Source organism: Acomys minous (genome assembly GCF_964271855.1).
Source record: "Acomys minous genome assembly, chromosome: 9".
In the NCBI taxonomy this organism is placed as follows: domain Eukaryota; kingdom Metazoa; phylum Chordata; class Mammalia; order Rodentia; family Muridae; genus Acomys; species Acomys minous.
This window is the reverse complement of record NC_140490.1, coordinates 117,689,458-117,715,198: the sequence shown is the minus strand read 5'-3', so window position 1 is coordinate 117,715,198 and position 25,741 is coordinate 117,689,458. Positions and strand designations below refer to the sequence as shown.

The following is a 25,741-nucleotide window of genomic DNA, read 5'->3' as shown; positions in this document are numbered from 1 at the left end:
AATGTAGTAATGCCTACAGATGAAAATACTGATTTAAACACATAAGTTTTGGTTTATTTCTTAGACTAACAACATTGTTTTAAACACAACAATATATATCACATACCAAATCAGCACACAGGTATCTGGTGAATGAATAGAATCTGTCAGCAGAATGGGTTTTGGCATTTTAGAAAATGTAGCTAAACAAAAAATAAGTAATTAGTGAACTGATGTGAAAGAATTGGGCGTTTTTTATCAGATTAATTTTGGAATATTTAATTAACATGGAAATTCTCTTTAAGAAATAAAGATATAATTCAGTAAAACAGACACATGAAAACACTGGCATCTCAGATATTCTTTTCAATGTCTGTGATTGATTATATGAATAAGAGGGAAGGATAATATTAATTGGTTATATGAATATGGGAGAAGGACAATATTAACTGGTAATATGAATATGGGAGTAGGACAATAGTGATAGGTTATATAAATATGGGGGAGCAAAGATAGTGGAAACTTTCTTGAAATTTTCTGATCTCATGATGTATAGAAGATAATTAAATTATGCAGAAAGTAAATGTTAATTTCTGGTACAAACAATTTGTGAGAAACAATGTCTCTTTGCAACTCATAGAATCCACACAAGAGCACCCTTAGTTACACACACACACACACACACACACAGACACACACAGAGATTTTCAAATATCTTCCCCAATCTTTCTAAATAAGATAATCAATTAAGCTATATAATTGCTCAATTTAATTAAAACTTCAGACTGTAAAATTAAATATTGTATTTATTTCAAGAAATTTATCAGTAAAATAAGATAAATAAAATTTGAGCACATGTCAGAATAAGACTTTTCTAATAAGACTAGGGACGTGTGAGTGGTTTTAAATAATGTGCTTTTAGAATCTTAAAGACTATTGAAATAAATCAAAACACATTTTCTTAAGAAAATTTTCATGGTGAAAAACTGGGCAAAGAAAGAAAATCTTTTTTGTCCCTGGAGCATTTTGAGTTATTCTACACTGCTCACATGCCCCTTTGAATGCTTTCCCCACCATTTACGTTTGCATCTCTGGGACTTTCATTCTTTAAATATGTGCATGTGCACACAGATTCACACGTTTGCACATTTACATACAAGTCACACACAACTGCACACATGCTTATACAGACATATCAGACACACCTCTCTCTCTCTCTCTCTCTCTCTCTCTCTCTCTCTCTCTCTCTCTCTCCCCCCCCCCTCTCTCTCTCTCACACACACACACACACACACACACACACACACACACACCACACACACACACACCAGCTCAGCCCAGTGTCTTTGTGAATGGCCTTGCAAGTGTTGACACAGCATATCAGTACTTGCTACAAACAAATTCAAGAATATAGCACCACAATTTAAACCTACAAATTCTGTAAGTGTGACTGTGCAACAAATTTCAATTTCTCTTATTCTTGTTCTTATTTTTTGTTATATTCTCCAACTAAGGAATGGTTTTGAAAGCACTTGGCAAGTAGAAAATGAAACTAATCTGTTTATTTGGTAAACGAAAAAAAATATTTTGTTTCATAACCCACAGAATTCTGAACTAGGAACAAGGAGAAGGGACATAAGAAAGAGGGCATGGTAATTACTATTGTCACACACTGTTCAGCTTAGTATCCTTCACATGGCAAATTTCCTAGTTTACTGAAACACAATCTATCTAAAATACTCAGAATGGATGGTCACACATTTCTATAATGTGGCTTCTGGAGTTTGCAATAAAAGCACACTTTATTCACACTTTGAAATAATAACACCCCATGAAACAACAGTGTAGCATAGCAAATTGTGTGTAGTTTATAATAGCATTTCTTAAAAATGCAAATTTCTAAGAGGAGCAAGACTGAAAGGAAATAGCTAAAATGCAGTTGTGTATAGTGAGACTGTAGATTATTTTCTTTCTTACTTATTTCTGTCCTATATTTTATACATTGGATAAAATAAAAAATAATAAGGCTGTTTTTAGCTGAACAAAAGATTATAAAATGATCTACTTTTTTCACATGATAAAATATAAGGAAACAATAATGCCCTTTTCTAAAAACAGAATTAATATTTTTCTAAATACATTTAAGCAATGGTTTGAGTAAAGATTGGATGTTTGGGCACTTAACTTATAGTCTCTTAACCTGGAAATTATAAGAGAACAGCACTAAGTATGTGCTGTACCAGAAATGGCCACACTTAATATTTAGGAATTCATCTGTAATCCTGCGAGAGGTTATTCTTGGACAGTTTTTGAAGCATTACTTAACCAATCTTTTTGTGTATGCCAAAAATAAAAAAAAATTACATAAAGCTAAAGGTAATTATTAAAATTCCAAAGGCCATCTCAGGTATATATTAAAATATCCTCGGTTTGCTGACAGAATTCTCTCTTCTTCAGATCACATTTCACAACCTTATAATTTTACATAGTTTACAAATATTTAGTAAACAAGTGCTGTAAGGACTTTATGCAGGTTGGAGACAACAGCTATGATATTTGATGTGGCTTGATATATTTCTGATATTATTTTTCTTTAGAAGAAACATCTTTTCTACAAATCAAAATTTTTATAGAAAAGCACTTCGATCTAAAGGGGGTGTCTCATCAAATCCCCCTGCTCAGAGCTCAGGGAACCCCATGGGGGAGAAGACAGGAAGAGTGTGATGAATGGGGGGGATGAAGGACACAGGAGGACACCGCCCTCTAAGTCATCTTGAGCAGCGCATATGAACTGACCGAGGCGGAAGGAGCAAGCACAGGGCCTGCACAGGTCTTCACCAAGTTCCTTGTGCATACACTATGGCTTCCAAGTTAGTGTCTTTGGTTTGAACAAGTAGGTGTGTGATTCTTGTGACTTCCCTTAGGCTCTTTTCCTTCTCTTAGTTTGTCTTGTCCAACTTCAATAATATACTCTTTGTTTTATCTTACTATTCACTATTTTGTTTTTTTTTTTTTAAATGAATGAATGAATGTAACCCTAGCCACTAGGGTAAAGGTTAACAATTGAACTGTCACATTTATGCTAGGAGATGGAAAATCCATTTTCTCCAATGGAGTGTCACTTGGTATATCAGCCAATTTAAGGCAGTACTAATGTTCAGAAGTAGTTGACCAACATGTAATTGGACTCCACAGGCGTGTGTGTCTGTCTGTGTGTGTGTGTGTGTGTGTGTGTGTGTGTGTGTGTGTGTGTGTGTACGCACACCCAAGCATGCATGCATGCTTTTATTTGGCTACAGTATTTTTTCCCTTTCTTTTTGGGAGTTTTCAAAATTATTTTCTTGGTTTTATAGGGCTTTGTTGTTGTTGTTTTGAGCTTTTGTTTATTTCTGAGAGAACTTGAAGTTGAGTGGCCAATGATGAGGAGAGAATCTTGAATGACTTGGTGAGGGGAAGAATCTGATCAAATATATTTAAATTTAAAATGTTTTGAATAATGAAAAATACTATAAAAAGTATAATAAGGCCATGAAAAGGTATTGTCAAATATGTTTTCCAATTTCTCTTTCATTCTGCTTATATTTTTCTCTAGTGAATTAAATGTAAAGACAAAAATTGTTATAAATGCTTTAAATTGTATATATTGCTATGACAGTGAAAAATACCATACTTATTTTGGTGCTTAGAACATGTTAATATATCATTAAAAACCTTCTTCTCAAATTATATTCAATAAACAGATGAAATTTTGGTGCAGAAAATTAAACAAGACAGGTGTGAGGTCCAGTTGTGTATGCTTACTCAGAAACCTACAAAGTATTAATTTTGTTCCACTCAATAGTAACGAGACATTTCTTTTTATTTCATTGCCTAAAAGTCATCTATAATTGAGAAAAAAAGTTAGCCAAAAGATATGACCTGTTCATGGCTTTGATTTCCATATTCATCCTTCCTGAGGAGAATGTTAGGAACCGAGCTCCTGACTACTCAGCCCCCACCCTTCCTCTCTCTTCTCCTCGTGCCTGCTCTGGGTGAGCACCTCTGCGTGTTCTCTGCAGCAGCTGGAATTCGTCTTGCAGAAATTACCTTCCCGTACAACATTAAGCTCTAGATCTGTCCTTGTATGTGTTTGAGATTTGAAACGGGCGTTTTCATCAGTGGCCGTTTTTATTCTATCATTTGTGATTGCATAATACATACTATCTAATTGTGGATATGCAAATATTCTCTTGTTCCAAAAAAGACAAAGATAGGAAAATCCATGCAAAGCGCTTTCTGCTTTGCTATTGCCTAAGAGGCCTGAGAGTAGCACGAAGAATTCAGATTTCTGTTGTGTGGAAAGCAATAACGAAATTGCACTGTTCCAAACTAGAATAAACCCTGAAATGCAAAAAAAAAAATACATTTATTAAGTTCTGATATAGTCTCAAAAATTTCCTAGAAGTGGTTTTCATTGCTTCTACTTACACAAAAATTATGACTAAACAGGAAATATTAAATCCACTATTTATAGCCTTTTATAGACTATGTACAATGCTTTGTACAATTTTGCCAAACACCTTATAAATCATTGTCAGAACTGTGCTAAACAGTCATTTTGAATCACTCTATATGCAATTATTTTTTAATCAAATATTTCATCAATTATAAGATGCATTAATCTTTGCATGTAGATAAAAATAAGTCATCTGTTTCTAAGAATAGTGTTTCTTCTTAGCCCTTTGCATGACAATTTGTGTTTATAAGCTTTTTCAGGGTTTTTTTTTTCTGTCAAGCAAAGGTTAATTTTCATGTAAGCAATAGATAGTTTTAACATCAACCCTTACACTGTGTAATCACATGCTTATCTATATTTACAGTGCATTTAAGGAAGGTACCAGTAGTTGCATACTTGTGTATCAATAACATTTTGAAGTTATAGGGCAAATCATTTAGAAGAGGCATTCTTGTGTAAAATAATTCATACTTTTCTATCCTTCTCTGGCAACTTGATTTTCTTTTAACCTTGGTGCAGATATTATTAATACTTCACTTAAAATGATAAGGCATAGTGTTTACTAATGCTTTTTTACTAATACTACCTCCAGATGAATCTTTGTTTTTGTAGAATATCTTCTTAACATGCTAATTCTGTGCTGTGTTTTAAAAACAGCAAGCATTTATTACTTGGAGTCTGCACTAAATATAGGCCTAGGATAAAATGCGATTGGATGCAAATAGAAAAGATTTAATGTTCACATCTTTATATCTTTTTTTCTTATTTAACCCTAATTTTAATATTTTTGTGTCTTGTTATAAACTATATACATATATAGCAACATTTATTATTTTCAGTAACTTATCTGTAACAACAGACCTCTGTATACAATCAACATTTCTAAATGACCATTTTTGCATTATTACAGGTACATGTATATAATTTCATTCGTAAAATTTTAAGAAACAAATTACTAAAATACTATCAACATAAACATTCTGAATGAATCATTTTCTATAGTACTTAAAATATGTTGTTACTGAATATTTTTATTTTAACAATTGAAAATAGGTTTTGCTTTGAAATTTTCCCTGTATATTTATATTCTTTAATACAATATGATTTCATTTTCATGACACAATTATTAATCACCTTCGTTTCTTATTCCTCATTATTTGTGAATCATAGTCCTAATACTTGCCTTCCTATAGATACCACATTTTGAGGCTCAAAATGAGAAATCTCTATCTGCATGTGATATATCATCGCAGAGAAAAAGAACCCTTGTTTTCTCAATATTATCTAGAAATCTAGAAACAGTTGTTTCTACAAATGTGTGCTTAGTCTGTGCGCGTTTTCATGTCCTTGTAGACTACAGGCAACCTCGCTTACAGGAGGGCCATGTCAATGGAAGGGGACGTTCCTAGACAAAGGCTCTCGTCACACGCGAAGAACGTGGTATCGCGTTTCCCCTCCACACAGGACATTTCTGCTCAGCAACAGCCCACGCTAATACCAAACATGCACGGAGAGGTTAAATGCAATGTTGCCTCTGCACGGTCTGTGCGGAAGAGCAGCCCGCGTTTTTCCCAGCTTTCCTTGAATTTAACCCTCAGTCAAGAAACACGTTTCAGTGTGGACCTGAGAACACACAGTGCCTACCCAAGGAAAGTAAATGGGCACACAGCTTTTTTTTTTTTATAAAATGTCACAATTGATATAAGAGCATGCTCTCTGGGGACGTGGGAGGGGCGGGTGTTTGAAAACACTTAGTTCAGCAAATATTTCATTGTTTTAATTTGATGTCTGGACTAGATCAAATCGCTAGTAGCCAAATTGTAGTTACATCTAGCTTCTTCTATTCTCTGGCATTTTTGATTCTATGTTTGTGATACATTCTTTAATTTCCCAACTGCCCTCTCCAGAAGCATTTGTACCACAGGAAACTGACAGCAATTGTTCTGATTCACGGCTTAGGAGGAGCAGCTGATTAATCCGTTGTCAGCAGTCTTGACCCTCTGTGGAAAATAGAATCTTCGAACGTCCACTCACCAATATATCAGGGGCAGCGTGGCTTGCACCGCTCTGAAATTCAGGGAGCGTTTAGGGCAATGGCATACAGCAGCCCTGAGCCTAGAAATGCTTCATAGGAGCATTCTGAGGGACACAGATCAGGAACATACCACAGGCAAGAGACGAATAAGTATGGTTTTGCTCCCTGGGATAAAAATCTTATATTTTCTGTCCTCCATAAAGTACTTAAAATATCACTATTTTCTTAAATGGAATTATGAAAGTTTGTATTTTGATGTGATATGCTGTGTTTGGGGAATTTTTAATTGTGTCTTTTTTTCTTCCCCTTCTTTGATGAGTAAAGGCATTTTGAACATAGAACTCTAATTAGTACTTAGTATGAAATAATTGCAAATGACTTCTGTTTCCAGAATCATGTTTATGTGACACACTCAGTTGTGAAGAATATTTACATGATATAGTTTAAAACACAAGTAATGCGTTTTCAAAACCATTTTAGTTCTTGAAATGACAAAAGCCCTAAATGGCATGCATTCCTACTTTTTATCTTGAAAAAAAAAATCTTAGCATTGTGAATTATGGTCTGAGAACTTCTGACTAAAATAGAGAGACGAAGTGTGATCATGTCCACCTTTTTCCCCCCAAAAGGACCATGTGCCTGAGAGCACTAACGTGTGAGTTTTATTTACAGCTATAAAAGCGGATTGGGATATGAAGGCAACCTGAAAATCTGTCAAGTGATGGGAAACCCTAAAAGAAACATGGTGTTGGAAATGGTGGTTACAGAGCACAAATCAAAAATTAAAAAGTATGTACAACTAGTGAAAACACATGAGAGAGAGAGAGAGAGAGAGAGAGAGAGAGAGAGAGAAGAGAGAGAGAGAGAGAGAGAGAGAGAGAGAGAGAGAGAGAGAGAGACCCAGCTAGGATACTAGAGAAAGCTGAAATGTGCTGAAATCTTCCACAGCAAACTGCATAATAGCACTTTCAACGCTCCCTTTCTGTCATCCCCTGTAACCATCAAGTCCGGGTTCTGCTGCCGTCAGGTGCACAAGCACAGAGCTCTTACGGTTGGCTGCATAAAATTCTGAGGAAAGCCACATCTGTACCATTTTTTTTCTTTGACAGTAATAAATAAACACTTTCAGTACATTCAGATTTTCCCTGTGCATATTTAAAGCATGTTATGCGGGGTTTCTTGCTTATCCTCTTAAAGCACAGGTTCAACATTAGTGTGTCTTTCACTGTGAGAGTGCAGTCCTTTGCTCAAGGAACATTTGCATTATGGAGAAGGGTTTTGTGTTCTTTTCATGTGGGCACCACCTAACTACATGTAACACCTTGGTTTGTGATAGTCGCTATTTAGAAAACTGGTTGGCAAGTGTGGCTTTATGGATAGAATCCATACATACCGCTCAGAAGAAAATAGAAAAGGCCACGTGAAAATTAAAAAATAAATCAAGCTCCTTTGAATGAAAAATAGTTTTAGCATGATTGTTTAAATACTGCATGCTCAGAATCAGAATGCAATTTTTTTTCATCTAAAATGTAACTTCTGCAGATTGGCCATATTTTATCATTTATTTTGTTTTTAAAATAAAGTAGGATGTTTTTTAGGTGTTTCTTCATGCAAGTGCCTTGCAAATCTATTGCATTAGAAGTAATAATGAAATGAAATGTAGTTAACCTCATAACAGTCAAAAACTTCTTAAATATGAGGCTGTGCAAATAGGTCCTTTGAAGAATCAGCAATCCAGTGGCATTGTCTGTGAAAATGGAAGGAATTTATAAAGCTTCTGCATGTGGGATCTTTATCAGGTTTGCAATGATTCCTGTTTTATAAGGTTACATATTTTTTATCCCTGTTGCACAAAGAAATGGTCTGTTTTCCATCAGAAAGTTGGCAGGAAACCATTTTCGAACCTTGTCTGCTTCATTTATCTACATGTGGATATTAAAACTGTCTCATCTCAAAGGCCCGCAAACACCTTGTCAATAAAGTAGTAAATTAAACGCTGGCATAAAACATCACAGTAAATTTTCTCATTAGCAGCTGACTATTTTTGCACTTTCAGGATCAGGGTTTTAACATTTGGTAAATTTTAACTAAGATAAGATTTAAGTTTACTGAGAAATAATTGGACATTGAGCGATGCCACTCATTTTATTTTGTAAAAGAATAATTTCAATACCATATGCATTTCATATGAAAACAGCAGCTTTATTTGCTAGGCTTTATGTGACATTTTTTCTAAATGGGGTAAGTTTATATTTTGCACTATTGTGTTCACATTTCTGACCAATCAAAGCTAAGTGAAACACAAAACGACCTACCTCACACCCCATGAGTTTGTTTTGCAGTGTTAGAAATACAGTATCGGAGAGCCTTTCTGTGTTCTCACTAACTGATGGTTCTTCCCGCCTTTCCCCATTCCCCTCAGCAAGGCAGCACGCAGTGGCCACGAAGGAAGAGATGCTTCTTTAGTGTTACTGCTTGGAAGATGCTGTTTGCAAGCCTATTTGCTTCTGCATTATGTTCATAATGCAGGGAAATATAATTTATTTCTGCATATCTGCTAGGCTGGACAAATCAAGGTGACAATCCGTGGTTATCTCTGTCAGGCCCTTTGTCCTAGCGCTGCTGTGAGTGGAAGGTACAATGGCAGCAAAGTGAATATATAACAGTCCAGCTGCCCTGTTGTGACAGCCCTGTACTTGCATAGCGGTGTCTCAGTTCACGTTTGTGTACCAGGAGCCAGTCCATATGATGACAATGCAAATTGTGTGAAGTCTCCCAGCAGATAACGAATCAAGCTGGGGTCTGAGGGGCAGGGACGAGAGGGGAGTTTGGGCACATGTCTTAGAAAAATAGTGACCCAGAAAAGGTTATATTTTTGGTGCAGTGATTATATTCAATCGCAGGATCCTTTTCCCATTTCTGGCAGGTATCCCAAAGGCGCAGGTAGGCACTTGCACTTAAATTGATCGTACCATTTCTGTGTGCAAGGTTTTGCATTAATATTACTTTCTGAGCTGTTTATATTTCATTTACGCATGCAATTAATCATCTTTACTGTGTTGATGCTACTGGCATCAGCAGTGTGACTTAATTAAATTTGAAATTATAGTACAGTAAATATAGGCTTCCAACTAGCCAGGTCAAATTAAATGCTGTGGTCTATTTCTTACCCATGGTGTTTTCCAATTTAAGTGTTCATTTGAAAGGTTAACTTTTCAGCCTAAAATTCATTTTTTTCTTTTAATTTAACTGTTTCTAACCTAGAATAGTTCTTTTTTAATATGTAAAATATTCTTTTTTTATCATATCTCGTTCCAGCTTTATGAATGCAATGTGATCCACAATTAGTGCATTACTTATAATCTTTTTCTCTTCAGATGTTAGACTTCCTTTAAGAAATGTTTTCGCCCCTCAATACATTTCCCACTTCCGTCTGATATGCCGCCTGAGCTGCTTTTAAAAGGTCTCTCCTCCATTTTGTTTCAGGCTGGTAATCAAGCAATTAGCCCACAAAATGGAGGGCCTCGATCTGCTCTGTAAACCACCTCTTTAGACGGCTGGTTTTACCTGTATGGAACCTCCGGGGGAACACGTTGCTGCTGATTGTGTGAAACTGGCTTCTGAAGAGTGTTGCACTCAGTTCGGAGAGACCATAGGAGCTTAAAGTTCTTGTGTGGTATCACTGGATAATTATCATATAAGCAAGACATGCACAGTCCTGGTCTTAACTGATGAGAGTAAACGTTTAAGCTACTTACTCAAAAATTCCAAAGATAAAGTATAAAATTACAAAATACAGTTGTCATCATTTCTTTAAATGTTTATTGTTTTCTGCAGTACAATGTTCTGCAAACAATTCCTATCATGTCTAGCAAGATGTCTGATAAAAATCTCATCACATCCCCATTATATACACAACACAGGGTTTGAATTCTGCAAAATTTGTCCCGTAAACTGCAGCATAATACTCGTGTGTAAAGAGCACACGCTCGTTTCTTTTCCTCTTTTTTTTTTTTTTAATGCAGTGCTGCCTTGTCGGCACTTTTTGCAATTGCATATTTATCAGTTCATGAATTATTCATGAGATTGGAAAATGCTGGGGACCGGGCTGGGCTTGGAGGATGAAGAAGAAGAACACACACAAATACATATATATGCTTGAAATACTCGGGAGGGGCCTTTCACCTGAATTCTAGCAATTGTGCAAAAGGACAGCAGCAATTGGATTCTATTCCTGTGGTTTGTGTTTACATACAGTATTGTATATTTTGGCATGCAAGAATTGTTTTGCTATGCTATCTGTGCTTTGGGGGGAGATTTGAAGAGTACAGTTTGTTTAAAATTAATGGTAATGGGGACTACAATGAACAGTATGTATCAAAAACTTCTAAAATGTAAAGTATTTAATAAATATTCATCTCTCTCTGTCAGCCTTGATTGTTGTCAAAAAGAGCTGACAGATTGAGGATTAATGAAACGTTTCATAAATTAGAAATGAAACCCTCAGCAGAATGTCCAAAGTAGGAAGCAGACATGGCTTAAGCTAAAGATTCAGCCAGTGAAGTAACCCATTCGCAAAAGCAGCGTTTTCTCTGTCCTTGGAAAAAATACACTTCCCTTGTGTGCTGACTGAGAGCATACATTAGGCTTGTCATTAAATTAATCAATGTTTTAATATGTGTAAAGCAAATTGACAATTTTGTTTTAATTTAATAATAAGAACAATAATGATAATGATAAAATAATAATAAAAAAAGGAAAAATACATCAAGCCAGAAGTGACTTTTATTAGTATATTAGTGAGCAGAAACTCTTTAGAAGGTAAGGCAAAAGCAAACACAGTGCGAGATTATAAACCTAAGCTTTCTGGGTGCTTTGTTGGATGCTGTCTGTGTTTGCTGCTGGTAAGCAGGTTTTGTAAGATTAAAGCCAGCCACATTTAAGAGCAAACCTATCTTTGCATCATCCTCCACAAAACCACCTTTGGATAGCAAGCAAAATTTCCCAATCTAACCCTCCCTGTTAGAGAAGAGTTGGTAGCATGTGATACAAATTATAAAAGTCCCCACACAATACCCTCCGTAAGGTATATGACTCACAGCAGCATGTCAGCCCATGATACACGGTAGGGCTTTGTCATCCGTATAGCCTTGAAACAAATAAACTAAGCGAAAACATACTACAAAGGAAAAACCTGTCCTTATGTATTACGTACAAAATGCAGTGCTTAATATCTGAAAATCCAGACCTGATGTTATTAGCAGGTTAAAGTTAAAGCAGTATCTTCCCTTTCTTTCTTTACTGCCTCTGTTCGTTTGGATTTATATCACCTTTTCTGCATGGTTGTTCCGATCGCTCACCTGAAGTGCCTTCTTCCTATTGGCCAGAGATCTATAATTTAAAAGTGGGCTAGTAGAGTGTATAAAAATGTTTAGCCTAATCACTCCCTAATGACAGCGACTTATGTCCTCACTACAGTCGATTTGTTTCCTGGGTTTTAAAAGTAGATTATTTCCATGGTGCAGGCTTAGTGTAAGCTGCTGAGAAACCACAAGCGCCGCACTTCAGCCTGAGTTTGGGAAGTCCGCCAAGGGTAATCTGATTAAAAGGGCTTTTTTTTTTTTAAATCATTGTGCTGCTTTGGAAACTCTGCACAGCCCAATAAAGTAAAAGTTTAAAAAAAAATGTTTTCTGAACACTAACTACTTTTCTTTATCAAAATTAAAAGCTTGATGATTTCCTTTAGCCTAAGTGAAATGGATGAAGAACATGTACTTAGCAAGACAGCTGTTAGCCAGAGCAAGCGACTTCATGCTAATTCAGAGCTGGTTCCAGATGCCTTCTCTGATTCGCGTTTGGTCACATGAACTAGCGTCACTCACGTACCACTCCCGCTCGATGGCTGAGAATGGAGACAATGCATTTCCGGTTTAGTTCGGATACTCTGGCCCACATGCGTGGGCATCGTTCTGTGCCCTGAGAAACAGTCACCTGTGCTCTGCTCTGAGAATCAGAAAGTTAGGGTTGCTTGAGAAGTTTAGCAGCTGTAAGCTGTTAAAAGGTAATTATCATGTCTTAAGTCTTTGGTGGCTTTTGAAGGACAGGATATAATGCTAATTAAATAGGTCATGTTTGCACGCTGCAGAATATAATCAAAAGAGCCACTCTTGACTCATTTTTTCAGGCCGTTCCGTACTCTTCCATGGCATCTACCTGTGAAACTGAAGACATAATTAGAGTAGTTTTCATTGTTCTTTCAACATTGGAGTACAGTGAACAGGAAGTTTATGTGAGTCTTCATCCACGTAAATAGGACACCGCGACATCCTTCCTGTGTTTGCATATATTGTCTGAGAGAGAATATATGTTTTGTGTCATTTGTTCAGGGCATGGGTCTAATGAATCATAATCACTTCTCATCTATTGGAGGACATTTTGTTGTTTCTTTTTTTTTTTTTTTTTTGCCTTCTCTCTAACAAATCAAACATTTTATATTTTTGTTGTTGTTGTTGTGAGCCTAGCCTTCAACAGCTGAGCCATCTCTCCAGCCCCAAATCAAAGATTTTAAAGTAAACGAAACGATGTAATCTGATGCTGTGTCTTTTTTCCTGAAGTGAACAACAAATTATATTTTCATTCTGTGTGCTATTTCTTGACAAATGTTGCAAAGGCAAGAAAATGGCTGCCCAGGAAGCAGTGCTTGCCCAGCCCTTCTCCTCATAACGAACAGCTTGATAGAGCAAGAAAGCCTCGCACAAGCCTGAAACTAAAGCTCAGGTGTCCAAGAAGACGCAACAGTGTGTTCCTTTACCAAACAGGATGGATGCTGGTAAACTAAAGTGGTTTTTTTCTTCCCTTCAATATTTCCACAAGAGCTAATTGCCAAGTTTATCTTGTCAAAATAAGAGCTGTGTCTATGAAATGAAACACCTTCATGTATGAACTCACATATTAAAGTCCCCCCATTACCTAGAATAGCTTCTTAATGTTTAATGTCATTCTAAAACATGTTTAGTTATCCTGAATGATGCACTTCTGAAACCAGTGGTCTTCAGGACAACAAACCCACAAGCACGTTTTTATCAGAGAATTTTTTTTTAATGGTGGCTAAGGAACTGTGGCTTTGGAGAAGATTGCTTTATAATTGAGGGAGACCTCTTCCCCCTATATATGCTCTTAGAATATCAAGTCTCTTCTTGGTAACTTGCTATCCTTCCTCTGAGTGCCGCCAGGCCTCCCCATCCAGGGGACGTGGTCAGAAAAGGGGCACCAGAGTTCCTGTGAGAGTCAGATCTCACTCTCCACTCAACGGTGGAGAATATCATAGGGGAGGGGAGAAGGGGGGAAGTGACAGGGAGGGAAGAATGGGAGGAAACAGGGGACAGGCTAACAATCAAGAGGTAATATGAACAAATTAATTTAAAAAATGGTTAAAATAAATAAATAAATAAATAAATAAATAAAATTTTGATAGAGATACAAAAAAAAAGATTGCTTTATAACTTAAAGTAACACAGAGGGAACGTTCTGCAAACATCTACAACGAAAGAAGATAAGCAGTGCTACTGTGGACTGGATCTTGACTTCCCTAATGGTAAACATCTGGGAGCGTTTACGAACGACCACATTTTTCCTTTTGAAGCACCTTTAACTCCCAGAGAAAACCGAGTCAGAGTGGCCCCAGAGGTATGCGGCAGAGGAGGCACAATGTCAAAGTAAGTTGGTGCCCTGGGGCAGAGGTGGGTTCACATCACAGAAAAACTTGCCTCCTATGGCAGTGAGATTGTCAATATGGAGTCAGAGAGGATTTCATGGTCTTCCTCCCTCTTGAAGAACAGAGTGGTTAATTTGATTCAGGAACATTTATATGAATGGCCCAGCATTACATAATAGTTTTTTAAAAAAAATAATAGCACCACTGTCAGCTTGTAGGACAGAAATAGTGCGCCAAAGACCCCAATAACTTACTTATTCCCTGTAACCTGAGACAGAAGGCAATGATTTGATTCTGGAGAGATATAGGCAAGAGTGGAGAGGTGTAGCTTTTTTCTCTGCATTACTCATATTCCCTTAGAAGCTATTCTTTGAAAACCTTCTAGGAAGAAAATGGCTGCGGAAGGCTATAACTGTGCACATCGATCTAGTAGCACTCCTAATGATTGCGAGCCAATTTTGTCCTTTGAAGTTTAATGACATTTATTTTTAATTTAGATTTTGGAGAACGCTTTAAGATTTTTTGGATTTTGTGCCACTTAAAATAAGATATTCCACATCAGGAAGATGCCCTGCTGTTCTAGGAAGGGGAGGGGACACCATTAAAAAACATCTTGATTATCAAGGCCACCTGTGATCCTGGGCTGCTTTCTGGAGCACAAAGACATGGAGGAAAGCTGTGCTCCAAACCAGAGCAAATTTCTCTGATCCACAAGACAGTTCAGCCTCTTCCCATTAAGAAAAAAGGAAGCTTTGCCACTGCAGGATCAGCTGCTCTCTGTTCCTTCCTTGAAGAGAGAGAGAGAGAGAGAGAGAGAGAGAGAGAGAGAGAGAGAGAGAGAGAGAGAGAGAGAGAGATGGTTGCTATTTAACACAAAGCCCCATGACCTTAGTACAGTGGCTGCTTTGAAACACCAATCTATTTAATGATGCAAATTACAAACAGAGGGAAAACATCAAAAGAATCTGTCTGGAAATTAGCTGGTTTGACTGAAAATTAGCAAGCTTAATCGAACTTTCAGTAATTCAGATTTTCTCTGCAGAAGCCTCCTGTGGAACTCGGGTCCGTTTCCAGGATCTCAGTTCTCTGTAGAACCCCTGGGAATGTTGAAACTTATGAAGGGAGGCTGAATACTAGAAGTATTCTATCTGGATACTTGTAGTAAGCAAGTGTCTTATTGTATTTTTAGTAAAGACCTTATATTTCTAAAGAAACTTTCATGGGCTTACAGGGTGTAAATCACCTGTGTAGGTGCAGGTGTATATTTTATTTTGATTTGGAGATAGGAGCCTATGGTAGCATCGTGACCCAGTTCATGCAAAGAAAGCCATAGTAAACACTGAATCTAGTCAAAGACTTCAAAGACTACTCAAAACACAAGCCTACGATAGCTATGAATAATTCTGAAATTCTGAAGGTCAAACAATTGTGCCATGTAGAGATGACAGTATCAGGTCATCAGGACCTGTAGTAAAACAGTGACTCTAAAATTAAAAAAGGGATCCAGCCACATTAAAGCTGTAGCGTTACTTTCTAAGGGCTGCATATAAGCCCTTAGGAAGGATCTGAACAGCTTTAAAAATATTTGTGATTTTATATTTTTATAGATTAATAGGGTAGCTATGCTTGTCTGTTTACAATATCAAACCAGAAATGCTTAACCCTTAACCATTTTCAGTGCACACTTTCTGCTGCATGCCCAACCATGCAGTCAAACTCTGCATCCAACAAAGAAGAGCAGCACACATAAATGTCAGTCAGTGTACCACAGGCTTTCACCTCCAGGGTAATTGCTAATTGGTAAGAGTATCATAAAGACATAAAATAGTCTTATATCCTATGAACAATAAAGAGTTTAACTTGAGAAATGTAGTAGTTCACAATATGACTGGAGGCTTTCCAGTGGGATAGACATGGTGGAAAGGAATTTACTACTACTGTTTGTGTGCCAAGGTAAAGCAATATGGATTATTTTAAGCAGCTCTTGTCAAAAATAAATAACAAGTATACTTATAATTTTTACTTTAAACTGCAGAATACATTGTTATTTGTTATTACAGACTTTAAATTTTAATGAAAATCTCTGGTATTAGTCTCAGTTTTTATTGAGAAATCTGACAGTTCATAAATATGTCAAATTTAGTTATTGGAGACATACTTTAATTCTTAACTTTTTCATGAAAATACAACTTATATTTCCAACTATTTTCAAACATATGAGCTTACTTTATAATCTGATCTCCATTAAAAATTTAAGGATATATGTTTTCCTGATGAAATAGTTGATGTTGATGCCAATATTAACAGAACAATGTACCCTATTTATTTAATTGTGATATTCCATTGCATCACAGTTAGACTAATACTAATTCTATATTTAAGTATCATTGCAAATTATGTAATATATACTATTGCTTAGTGTTCTACTATGTTTTAAATAAAATTCCTTGGCTGTCATTAGTTGCTTATAAAAATCATACTTTCAAGTTAATTTGCATAACTTATGTGTCAAAATGTTATTGATCTCCGCAGTCATTGTTTAACTAGCATTTAATATTTTGTTTGCTTACTTACCATCATCATGTATAAATTGATGAAGAGGTAAAAGAACAGGGTTCTCAAAGAAAATAGGCTTGAAAACTACATTATGAAGTCTCCACCTTCCTCCTCTATATAAACTCTTTCGTTTGTCCGGAGCATATGCCAGTGGCATTTGGTTCCATTTTGTTATAAGTGTGATAAACATCTAACGTAAATGCAGTTGTTTAAATTATTTTGACATTATCAAAATATATTCAGCAGTAGGAAATTTTTTTTTCTTTTTCAATACCTACTTGATGCAGTGTTTATAGTGTCACTCAGATTAAGTACTTGATAACACACAATTTGAGTTTGGTAATCTGAACAATTTTCTGCAAACGCCCCACCTGCAGACAGAACTCAGCTGAGACTGCCCATCTCCCTTCCTCCCTCCCCACCGCTTACTCTAGGGTCTGCCTCCAGCTTTGTGCACTGGTAGAAACTGAGAAGTAGCTCACTGCTCACACTGCCTGCATCTAGTTGTTGTTTCAAGCTTAATTTGTTTTTACCCCTGGGAAAAATTCTTAAGCTCGTAGTTATACCAAAGAGGAAGAAGAAAACACACTGACATTCACACTAGTTAATAGGCTTTCATCATTTTTCTATTTGGATTGCATCAACGCGCCTCCCTCATGTTTGGTAAATGAAACCCGCAGCTCTGTAATCTGAAAATATCGGATACATGAGGTCTATTTAGTGACTAAATTAATTCTGAAGGACAATATATTTACAACACATTTACATACTCAGTTCTTGCAGTTCCTGTAAGCTATACTGTGGTACATATCAATGGATGGCAAAATGTCGTAAAGATACCATTAGCACAGGTACATATTAGGATATATTGATAATGTACTAACATATGTACATTAAACCCATTAACACCACTGTAGATGGGAAATGAATTTATTGGTTTATTTCATTTCACTGTGTTCTGTACAAATTAAAAACGCACATGGCATGTAGTCAAAAAGCATATTTTACACTATGGAAAAAATGTTTCTACAGGAGAGCATAATGGCAGTGAGTTCTAAACTTCCCCTTTGAGAGATTCTGAGTGAAACCTCCTCTGCTGCCAGTGTAAGGTGGGAGGAGGCGCGTGTTCTCTGCGTAAGGACCTGGTGCTGATGGACAGAGCCCCGCCTTTCTGCCGCGGATGCACATCCGTTCTGACCTTAAGCTGTGGACAGCTTCTGTGCTGAGAAATGGATTGCCACAGTTCCTTCACACTCCGCCCCCATCTACTCTTGCGCTCTGGGCTCTTGGGCCTCAGCTGCAGTGCCTGACTCTCTGCAGCAGGAGGCTACTGGAAGGATCCACGCTGGGTGGGAGCGCGGGTGGGAGAGTGCTGCCATGTCCAAGAAAGGCAAGGAAGTAGGGGCGTGGATACCCGACGAGTACATCTTTTCACATCTCCCCAGCTCTTAAGGCCAAGAACACGCGCACCTATTTAAAAACAAGACAATTTTACTTAAGCACGCTGATTCGTTAAAGCAGCAAGGTTCGTGAGCACCACCCGCCTGTAAGACGTCCCTTGTCAAAGGCCTTGTGCCTTGAGAGGAATCTCTTTGCTTTTACGGAATTGCTTTTTTCAGAAAGCTTCCACTTATTTACTTATCCTACCACCGTCTCCAGGTCGCTTGTGCTCCGGGCATACTCTGTTCATTACACAAAATAAATATTAACAACAGGAATGAGAACGTGGAACTGCCTTACCCATATGCAAAATTAATGCTTTCCTTTCAGCCGGGATAATGGAATTGCAAGAGGATTCTATAAAATGTTACAGAAATATGAAATGAGGCTTTCCTGAGGTCGGCATTCTCTTCGTTCTAAAAATGAAATATTTAGCTAGGAATTGGTTAAGAAAGAAAATATTGAATATTGACGTGTTAGTCAAATAAATTAAACACCTTAGCGGAAAAAAAATCTATATATTTTGCAATTTAACTTCGTATCCCTTGACTTCCTGAGTAAGAAATCTCACTTCGCATTCTCTCATTTTCTTAGTATAGTCTTACCCCAAGGCACTGAACACATAGAATGTATGCTTACACCCTTCACAAAAAGATCCGATGCGAGGCAGACAGCCAGGGAGAGCATCAAGGATTTGGCAAAGGCGAGGACATATCTTAACCTATCCCAAATTCTCATTTTGAACATGTAAAATTTCAGGCACTAAAAAAATTTTTTTAATTATGTGTAGTTCAGTACATTCTTCACAGAACTGGTACTAGAAATAGTTTAAGAACAAACTGTCCTCGGTTTTATTTTTGCTGGATCTGTAGGTAAAACTGCCAAAACTGTCACTTAAAAATGTTATATGCAACCAGATTTTGGAGTCCTCATTTCTGGTTCAGAACTTTGAAATTAGCAGCCAAATGTTTGGATACTTACTTGTTCAGTTGTACAGATAAAAATGCCAGTATGGCCCAAAGCACTTCTTCCTCTAAATGGAAGAAAAAAAAATAATTTATATATAAAGAAACAGAATCGAATCGAGGAACAACAGTGGGGAGGAGGAAGAAGTTACAATGTTTCTTACTTTGACCCAGTTGATAAACTTTTCCTTTCGCCAAGCTGTATTTACAGGCACTGTCAGCAGGGTTTCTGAGAACCTCTGGGGTCATCACCTGGATGGTCCTTGCCATTGTGAGCTTCTTGTTGCTTGAGCCATGGGGTACATTGTGCCCAGGCGAATGTAAATGTAACAACCATAGTAGAAGGGAAAAGAGTTCTTGGATAGCTCCCATTTGTCACTGCCTTTCCAAATCATTGCCTCAAAAACACTGGACCCACCTTCTCCCCGCTCCTCACAAAAATGGAGCAACTCTGAACATTTGTTGTTCTCTGGGTCACTTTAGTGGAGAAAGATCACCATGGTCTGATTTAGTGTTTTCAAATAAGTGTGCCCTCTGTCACTGCTCGCTATTGAGAGACAACACAACCCAAGCAGAGTTCAGCTTGGCCACTAATAAAACACAAGCAAGCCTTTGTCAGGCCACGAGTGATTACTTGAACAAGTGCCAAGGAAGAAACCAAACATTAGAGCTGGGCGCTCCAGACCCTCAAGACAAAGGGCCAATTGACTTTCCTCATTAGTTTTTGTGCCAAACATGTAAACACAGTTTCCTCTCTATCTTTGATGCTCAAAACACGCCAGCTTGTTAACATCTTGGGTGGTACTGTGGTTTATGAGGCTATAAAGACTATAATGTTGAGCTGGGCATTTTTCTTTCTTTTATTGGAAAACTTTTTTTTTCCTATCTTTTATAATAAAGAGGGTCTTTATGGCAGCTGCCAACATTATTAATCTTGATTCACAAAAACTGATCTAACAATGAGCTAGAGATAAAAAGGAAGATGTGGGACAGACAGAAGGAAACAGAGGGAAAACAGAGGAGACTAGGGAGAGAAGAACAGCTATCGCTTTCAGTCAAGTCTGTTATAAATGTGCCTAAAGTGAAAGAGATACCAAGCCCTGCTGGTTCTTATACCAGGGATCTGTCTGTGGCTGACTTTGTCAAGAGTACTTACAGTGAGCATTTTGTATCAAAGCCTCGTTGACTTTCAGATGCCCTTTCTATTTCTTGTCTCTACCTTTTTTATTTATACTTTGGCTATTTAACATTTACACTTGTATTGTTTTCTAATTCTTGCCCCTTGTACTTCAGTTCTGGCTTCTCAGGCCAGAGGAAATAGATATCTCCAAATACAGTGGTATTTGTTTTGTTCCATAGAAGACTCAGAACTCAATTTTTTTTCTATGATTAGGCTAACAGGAAACAGGGCACTGACAGGAAACAGGGCATGGACAAGAAACAGGGCATGGACAGGAAACAGGGCATGAACAGGAAACAGGGCATGAACAGGAAACAGGGCATTGGTGCAGTGTCAGATAATTGTACTTAGGAGGCTTTAAATCCATGAAACATCTATATCAATGTCTTTAATACAAAATAATGTTCACCTATGAATATGACCAACACTGAGGTGGACAGCACAATATATTGTGAGGCGATATAAATTATCTAGGGCCATTTTTCATTTCTGTTAATATTAAAAAGTATGTATTCTTTACATCATCAATTCCATTTCTAATGCTGTATTATACAGACACAGTCATAACATTACTTAAGATTAAAGGAGAGTTAAGGCTGAAATCTCTAGACTACAAATCATTTAGAGACTAGTTAAATAAATAGTGGCAGAACCATAAGAGGGAAAACTATGTATCAGTTAAAAAGAATTCTATATTTATCAAAATAAAGTAATCTTCAATTTAGATTCTTTTCTTTATGAAATGACAGAGCATCACACAATATGCATATTAAGCTAACCTTTCTATGGAGGCCTACATATTTTAATATAAATTCATATGCAGGCATGCATGTGTGTAATATACCTATACTTCATTCATGAATTAAATAGATAATAAAGTTGTCACAAGAATGGGCAACTGGATTCTTATAATCCGATAAGAAATGAAGCTGTAGTTTTACAGTATCCCCTTTGTACTTTTTGAAATTTATATCACATATAATGTATATAATGTAATGAAATAAAATGCCTCATTTAAACTGTGTCTTGTAGGATATATGTAACTACTTAGACCTTTACTGAGTTATTTTCATCCTATAATATAACTAGAGCAGACACACAGGGAATTGAGACTAAGTATTGATACATTTTTGTTACAAGGAGGAAAACAGTTGGGGCCACAAAGGTGAAATAATAAGCAGGGAGTATAAAACTTGGGGATGCAGGAAAATGAGCATCTGGAAGAAGCTTAGGAGATTCTTAGTTCCTGGTGAATTAAGTCCTGGTGGATGGGCAAACCGTAGAAGAAGAATGCATGAAAACAGCAAATGGGAAATTTGACGGCAAAATAAAGTCAAAGGCAATTTGATATGATGTTACTACCCTTGGCCAGAAAACCAATAAGAGGTTTGGAGGGGTCCCAGGAATGTCCCTAACTTGCACCAAGTTTAGCATTACGGTAGGTGCATTAACTCTCTTGGGCCACTAGGGTACCATTTAATACTGTGTTCTATCACTGTAGCCAATGGACTAGAAAGAGATTATTTCAAAATAATGATGCCCTAGAGGCCGGGAAGAGTTAACGTTTCTCCTAAGTGACTGACTTTCCATTAGGGAGTTATTTAGCCTCTAGGGAAGACAGAATGTGTTCCCACAAAAGTACAAGTGTTGGCAGATAACAGCTACAGGCAGAACATGGAAAAGCCCAGGTGTCTCTCCCCTTCTCACAGGGTCACGCTGCTACCTCATAGCTCTTTGTTCCAGCACAATTAGGAAAAGGGCCACAGTCCTGTATGTGACTTAAACCCAGGTACGGCATATCATGTTCTAAGAAAGCACCTTTGTGGGAGACGGGGATAAAATCCAGTGGGTAAAGTGCTTTTGTGCAAGTGTTGAGACCTAAGACCAGCTCCTTAGCACCAGCATAAAATCTAATCAAGGCAGCAAGACTATAAACCCAAAAGGGAAGAGGCAGAAGGAACCTGGGATTTTTTCTGGCCAGTCATTCTACCTGAAATAATGAACTCCAAATTCAGCAAAAAAGTATGACTGAAAAAAAAAATAACAATGGCAGACAGTAGTAGAAAACACTTCTGATGTTCACACATGCAAACACAGGCAAGCATATCTGAACATACACTTAAGTATACCTTACACACAATAAAAATGTAAAGACAGCATCTATAAAAGACCTGTAGTAGAATGTTCTTTAATGCCAGGGATGATCACTTTTATTCCAGCACTGAAATCTAATGACCAGATACCAGTTCTCAGATTGCTGTAACCAACTCAGGATATTAGACAAGTCGTTTTACTTCTCTATTCTTAAATGCTTTTGTTTAGAAAATGAGATGTTTGTAGACCAAAGCCCAGGATAATCGTCACCAGAGAGGCTTTATCCAGCAACTGATGGGAATGGATGCAGAGACCCACAGCTAAATATTGGGACGATCTCGGGGAATCCTACAAAATAGGGGGAGGAAGAATTGTAGGAACTAAAAAGTTCAAGGACGGCACAAGAAAATAGCTCACAGAATCACCTAACTAGGGCTCATAGGGGCTCACAGAGACTGAACCAAGCAATCAGAGAGCCTGTACAGGTTCTACATAGGTCATTTGTATATATATTAGGGTTATGATGTACTTTTGGGACTACAAACAGTGGAAACAGGTACTGTTTCTGACTCTTTTCCATGCTTTTGAGAATCTTTTCATTCTACTGGTTTGCCTCATTCAGCCTTAATAGGAGGGGATGTGCCTAGTATTTTTACAACATAATATGACGTGTTGGTTGACATCCCTGGGAGGCCTGCCCTTTTCTGAGGAGAGATGGAGGAGCAGTGGATCAGGGCTGGAGGGGAAGTGGGTGAAGAGGCAGTGGGCGGAGAGGAGGAAGGGAAAAGTGTGATCAGGATATAATATGTGAGAGAGAAATAAATGAGTAAGTAACAGAAAATGAGACGTTCAGATTAAAAATTTCTAATATATTTCCTTGGATTTCAACTCACAATTAGCCAAACATCTGAGAAATAATCAACTGAAAGCATTTGTGAAATACACAGGGAATTCAACCTCATCGTATCCTCCTATATTTCTTTGTCTTCACAAGAAAGAGTGAAGGGTGCAAGTTATGGAGGATGTGACTTGCACATAGGAGATACATGTTGGAAGAATATGGCAGACACTAGGGCTTTGTCGCTTTAGGAATTGTAACCTATAGTTATGCTAAAGAATATGCAGATAAAGGAATGATTAAGAAAACTTTAAAAAGCAGCAATGGTATAAATAATACATAGTCACACATGTGACTTTCTTTCTTTCTTTCTTTTCTTTTTACAGCTTAAGTGAAGTTAAACTAAGAGAGGATTCATAATTTGAAAAATGAAACAAGAAGAAAAAGAGGAGAGTTAAGCTTCCAGAGAAAAAGAAACCAATAATAATGGACTAAAAACTCAACATGGAAAGGAAAGAACAAACCAAAACAGGATGGCAAGAAAATTGACAATACAAGACTTTGTAAAAAATTCATAAAATATAGGAATAATAAAGTTAGCTGTGTTGTATAGGTCAATATTTATTGATGTAAACTATTAATAATGATGATATTTATACACTCTATTATTGATGATATATATAACTTTTTGAAAGCACAAAACACTTAACTCATCAAGGTTGACTTAAATCATCAAGGTTGAAAGCAAATTCAGTGAGGCCATGAAACACATCACACACACACACACACACACACACCACTTACACAATTCACATGTGCACACACATACTGATTACTATAATTAATGATGCCATTAATATGCTAAAAGGAAGAAAGCACTAAGATTGCAAATACTCAAAAAGTGTAAATTTTTTTAAAAACAGCCAATGACTAAATAAGTTAATAATTAATATTAAAATATTTAGAAATATAATTTAGAGGAATTAACTCAATTTTTTTTCTTCTATTTCAGGGTTAGATTATATCCTGAGAACACTGTGCCCACAGCAATTACAATTTGCTCATCTATAGACGTCAGCTTCTGGAAAATTGATTATTGTTAAGCCCTTGAACAGCCATGTTTCAAGGCTGAGTGTTTCTCTGTGTTTTGGAAGAGGCTTAGAGAGTCACGCCTGATCCAAACAGCTCTGCCCCAGAAATCTCACTGTGAAATTTACCTTGATAACTTTGTATGCAAGGTTTCAGAGTTTCTCCAACGTGAAAAGATGATGTAATGATAAATTAACAACCCAGAAATTATCCATATGAACCACTCTGTACTAAAGTTTATGCATTAATGTAGGCATTCTAGTAGGTTACCGTGTTACCATGGCGCCTTGATCCAGCGGAGAAACTTGGAGGCAGCGTAGAGAGGATGCCCAGCTTCACAGTTGAGCGGCAGCAGAGCAGGAACTCAAGTTCAGGGGTTTAATATCCATGTCTATGTTCCTCATAATATATACAAATAAAACACCCTTACAAAAGTCACATGGGACTATAAACTGATCTACAACAGACTTTTTATGACTTTACTTTTATTTCCATAAAAAATGCCTTACCAAAGCAGAGAACGATAACTCTGTCTGTGGCGGCAGCCCTCCTCTCTGGGTTCCGTCCTGCCACGTCTCACACTCCTGAACCGCAACTTCTCAGCGGTTAGTACTTACTAAGGATGAGCTACTGAATGGATCCCACATGCTAGGCAACAAAGAGGTAAAGTTGGTTTGTGTGTTCTGGCCTGTGATTTGATGCATCCTGGAAACGTAAGGAATCCTTGGTCTTCATACAGAAGCATCTCTGGAGTTTATCTCTTCTGGTGGAAAGACTATTCACTTGACGGACACCTGACGCCTTGGAACGCTTTGTAATCTCGGTGTTTCTATTGCATTCGTGCTTGTTTCTACCTCCCAGCTGAACCACCGAGGAGCCGGGAGCACACTTTACTGCAGGAGAAGAACAGCTCCAATGAAAAGTTTAGGAAAAATGTATCTGTAACAACAGCTCTTCCCAGATATTAGTGCCATGCTCATGGACGTTCCTGACTCCAAACAGGAAGCTGAATAATGTCACTTTGTCAACAAACTACTCCTTCTAGCATGTTCTACTACAGCATGGAAAGAGAAGGAGAGAAGTGTGTGTGTGTGTGTGTGTGTGCGTGTATGTGTGTGTGTGTGTGCGTGTGTGTGTGCGTGTGTGTGTGTGTGTGTGTGCAGTGTGTGTGCGTGTGTGTGCGTGTGCGTGCGTGTGCGTGTGTGTGCGTGTGTGTGCGTGTGTGTGCATGTGTGTGTGCATTGTGTGTGTGTGTGTGCGCGCGTGTGTGCATGTGTGTGTGCATGTGTGAGTGGGGTGTGTGGGGTGTGCGTGTGTGCGCATGTGTGTGCGTGTGTGTGCGTGTGTGTGTGTGTG

The 25,741-nt window shown here is 37.5% G+C and overlaps 1 protein-coding gene across 6 annotated transcripts in view; it reads left to right on the top strand.

Annotated features, from left to right (window-relative positions):
- LOC311605446 (uncharacterized protein) overlaps nt 1-25,539 on the top strand; it is a 354,125-nt gene extending 328,586 nt beyond the window's left edge. For 3 of the 6 annotated variants that reach the window (XR_014781945.1, XR_014781946.1, XR_014781947.1), the window contains one exon: nt 9,996-12,187. Coding sequence is in view for 3 of the 6 variants with exons in the window: in XM_084795968.1 (XP_084652094.1) it covers nt 24,309-24,399 (91 nt within the window). In the remaining 3 variants the exon portion in view is untranslated. Of the gene's footprint in view, nt 1-9,995; nt 12,188-24,308 lie in introns of those variants that run through there. The other 3 variants (XM_084795968.1, XM_084795969.1, XM_084795970.1) reach the window with 1 other exon arrangement.
- The last annotated feature ends 202 nt before the right edge of the window (nt 25,540-25,741 follow it).